The 3,873-nt window shown below is 28.0% G+C and overlaps 1 protein-coding gene across 2 annotated transcripts in view; it reads left to right on the top strand.

The window, feature by feature from the left end:
- Nucleotides 1-2,130, top strand: part of LOC102671166 (progestin and adipoQ receptor family member 3) — a 7,594-nt gene extending 5,464 nt beyond the window's left edge. For both annotated transcript variants that reach the window (XM_006614636.2, XM_006614637.2), the window contains exons 4-8: nt 36-192; nt 278-430; nt 734-1,013; nt 1,140-1,307; nt 1,509-2,130. In XM_006614636.2, coding sequence (XP_006614699.1) covers nt 36-192; nt 278-430; nt 734-1,013; nt 1,140-1,282 — 733 coding nt within the window. In that variant the 3' untranslated portion in view covers nt 1,283-1,307; nt 1,509-2,130. The remainder of the gene's footprint in view (nt 1-35; nt 193-277; nt 431-733; nt 1,014-1,139; nt 1,308-1,508) is intronic.
- The last annotated feature ends 1,743 nt before the right edge of the window (nt 2,131-3,873 follow it).

Raw genomic sequence — 3,873 nt, 5'->3', positions numbered from 1 at the left:
TGACAAAAAAAAAAAAAAAAAAATACTTATTTCAGTATATTCTGGTGGACAAATGAAACAGTAAACATATGGAGTCATATATTCGGATGGATGTTATTTTTTGGTCTGACTCTGTACGATCTATGTCTACTGAATATTCACGCACCTTTTGGTGACAAAATGATAGTAGCACTTCTATTAGTTTGTTTTCAGGTAAAAATATGAATGCTTAATATGAAAATCACGAAAAAGATAAAAAAAAAAAAAAAGAAAAAGTAAAATAAAATTATTGTTTCAGGCATGTATGATATTATCATCAGTGTATCACACATTTTCTTGCCGAAGTGAACGTGATTATTGGTGTTTCTTATCATTTGATTTGTTCGGCATTGCTTTAAGTCTTTTATCGATATACATGTCTGGAATTTATTATGCTTTTTGGTGTCATACGGTAAGCAAATCAATAATAAATAAATAGTTATATGTGTACATATTATAATTATAATTAGTCGAAGATATTATTAGTATACTAGATACTACATGTATCTAATCTTTTTTATATATATAAATAATTTTATTCATTATATTTCCTATTTTATCTTAAACTTTAGCTAAGAAAAAATATTCTTTATCATATTATTCAAAATAAATATGAAAAAACATTTTTTTTTTCCTTTTTTCCCTCTCTTTTTTTTTTTTTAGATAGAAAAAAATTATTATTACTAATTAATAGCAAATATTTTTCTTTATCCAGGAATTACAGAGATTTTATCTCATAACCGTATTAGCAATTTTTATATTTGCAATGGTATTGCAAATACCAAAATTAAATGTCAATGGCAACGTCAAACTAGTCGTTTTTGTCGCTTGGGCGGCTTATGGAGTTTTGCCAACGCTGCATTGGAGCATTGTTATGGGTGGTTTGGACAACCCAATCGTTAGAATGTTGCTTCCAAGGGTATTAGGAATGTATATTATTAGTGGTGTAGCATTCGCTATTTACTTGAGTAAAATACCAGAACGCTTTTGTCCAGGTAATTGCAAATACTGTTGACCTTTTTTCATGAAATATAATAAAAGTATATAATAAAAATTTAATTTTAAATTGTGTATAATTGTTATGTTCTATGCTGTATTATTAGAATTTTATTTTGTTAAAGGATGGGTAGATTATATTGGTTCTTCTCACCAATGGTGGCACGCGTTGGTAGTATTGGCTCTTTATTATTGGCACAATACTGGAATGCTTTACGTAGAATACAGAATGAACCACGGTTGTCCAACCAGTATAAGATCATTATGACAAACACAGACTGGCGACCAATCAGGTATAAAAGACATTTTTAAATATTTATCTTTAATTCCAGAGAATCTTAGTTCTTTCTATTACAAATTTTTTATTTTTCTTTTTTATTCATTTCCTTTATAGATTTTAAATATATTAATTTCTTATTTAATTTGTTTCATTTCAACAGAATTATGTAATTATGTAATTGAATTATAATGATTTAATATAGCGAATATTTCAGGTTTTATCATGGAATGCGCTTGCGCTATGGAATTTAATGTTTGGTCGTCAGAATATTACAACAAGCTACCGTTTTATGCTGTTGAGAGAAAGACAACTTGCGCAATTGAGAATCCATTACAAGCGTACCTTCATCGGCAGACAATCTAATATCACAATGCGCAATATTCGTAATATATATATTTGAAATATTATTATTGCGGATTCTTTGACAACGTCTTGATAATGTTTTCTAACACTAGTGATTTTAATTTATTTTATATTTATACATTTTAAATAGATGCATTGCGTTTTCCTTTTATTCGTACAATTTTTATAACAAACAATCTTCATAAACATTTATTTTATTTCTATTGAGAGAAGTATGATTTTCTAATATTCTTTTTCTTGCAATAATTATTATCGAGAATAAAAAGCGAATGATTACGGTACACATTATAATATTTGATAATGTATCTTCTCGTAATTATACTTACGAAGATGTTTATGCAAGTAACAAAAGTTGTTAAGATTGTACATTTCAATGGATATTTATTATTTAATAACCAAAATTACTTGTGCATATTATAAAATACCATTTGTAAAAAGTATATTATAAGATAAACAATAGATATAGAAAAATGATACCCTTTGATTCTGAACAGTGCCTGAAAATTATATCTTGCATTTTTCAATACATGAAAAATAAACATACATTTTGTACGTATAAATAAAAGAATTTAAAAATCTTTACCAATTTTTATATGATATTCTTAAAATTAAAAGTATTTAAATGAAATGATTGTTATAATATAATAAAATATTGTTAATCCTGTCAATTGTTAAATAAAATTGTTATCTAAAGATACATTATTTTCATCTTTTAATAATTCTAATAATATTATATACATATATATATATTTTATATCTATATGTCTTAATATTCCTTAAATTATATTTTTTTAATCAATATATTAGATAAAAAATAAAACTAAATAGATATTGAAATCGTTTTTAAATATATAAATTTTCGAGTAATTATAGAGAAGGAAAATAAATAACAGAAGCAGGATAGAGATAGTATAAAAATTAGGAAATCAGCGCCATCTTCAGAGTGCCGCAAATGAAACACACAAAGAAAGGATAGAAAATAATAAGAGAAAGATAGAGATAAGAATTGATCATTAGCGACATCTCTTGAGTGTTAAAGATAGCTTTTAAAAATAGGATAAGTTAGAACAAGAACAAGGAATCAGCGCCATCTCTCGAATATTTTTACAACTTCAGTTAGAAGAAATGTCAAAAGCACTCAATAGATGGCGCTGACAGTCAATTCTACTCTATCTCTATCCTTTTTTCATTATTTTCTGTTCTTTTTTTTGTGTTTCATTTGCGGCACTCTGAAGATGGCGCTGATTCCCTAATTTTTATCATATCTCTGTCTCTTTTGCACATTTGTTCTCCTTGTCTATTATATCACTTGTTCAGCACGTGACAAGATACAAGATGTCAATTGAACGTACTTTTATCATTTCTGTTTTAAAATTACAATGTGTTTTAATCTTAAATTAATTAAAAAATATAAATATTAAAAAATATAAATTTTTATATCAATATATCTCTAAAACAGCGATCTTTTACGATATATCCATGGAAATATTTTAACGTGTTTTGACTTTGAAAGAAAGAAAACAATTTTAAAATATTCTATCGAAATATTTATCCAAGATTTCTTTGTAGAATTTATAATTTCATTCAACTATATTAATAACAATATTTCTACATGTTACATACAAGACGCGAATTGTCGCGTGTATGTTCAAATAATATTCAAAAAATTTTATACAAAACATAAACATTTTGCGGTATCTTATTTTAATTTCTTCACTTTAAAACAAAACATTCTTTTCAATCAGACTTCTCTCATCATACAATCGTGATTATCAATAATTTCTATCTTTCAAACTCTCTATCACCATTCACGGAAAACGATATATCGAGATATATTCAGACATTTCGTAGACGTCTAGAGAAAGAAGAAAAACAAAGAGATCTGCATATATCGCATTCTCTTCCTGGAAAGTTGCAGGAAATCGAGGCACAATGTTCATTTCACGTCTCGAGTGTTGGAAAGAGAAGTTCGTCCGTCGACTATCTTTGCATTTACCATCCCTTCTTTCCCCAAAACCACAATTCTCGCATCATCATGTCGATTTCCAGCCATCCCCTTGGCCCAGGAACCGGAAGAAATCGTTGGCGTAGTATCTCATCGACAAATGGTATCGCACGCAACCACCTACGACGTCAGTCTAATCTCGGGGCACCGGTTGGTCGCCGAGATCCTCGCTCTTTTCCAGCGTCGAATGGGCGTGCTGGAAACGCCCATC

This window comes from Apis dorsata, unplaced genomic scaffold (genome assembly GCF_000469605.1).
Source record: "Apis dorsata unplaced genomic scaffold, Apis dorsata 1.3 scaffold_194, whole genome shotgun sequence".
Classification (NCBI taxonomy): Eukaryota; Metazoa; Arthropoda; class Insecta; order Hymenoptera; family Apidae; genus Apis; species Apis dorsata.
Note: the sequence above shows the minus strand (reverse complement) of the source record. Positions and strands in the feature narration are given on the sequence as shown.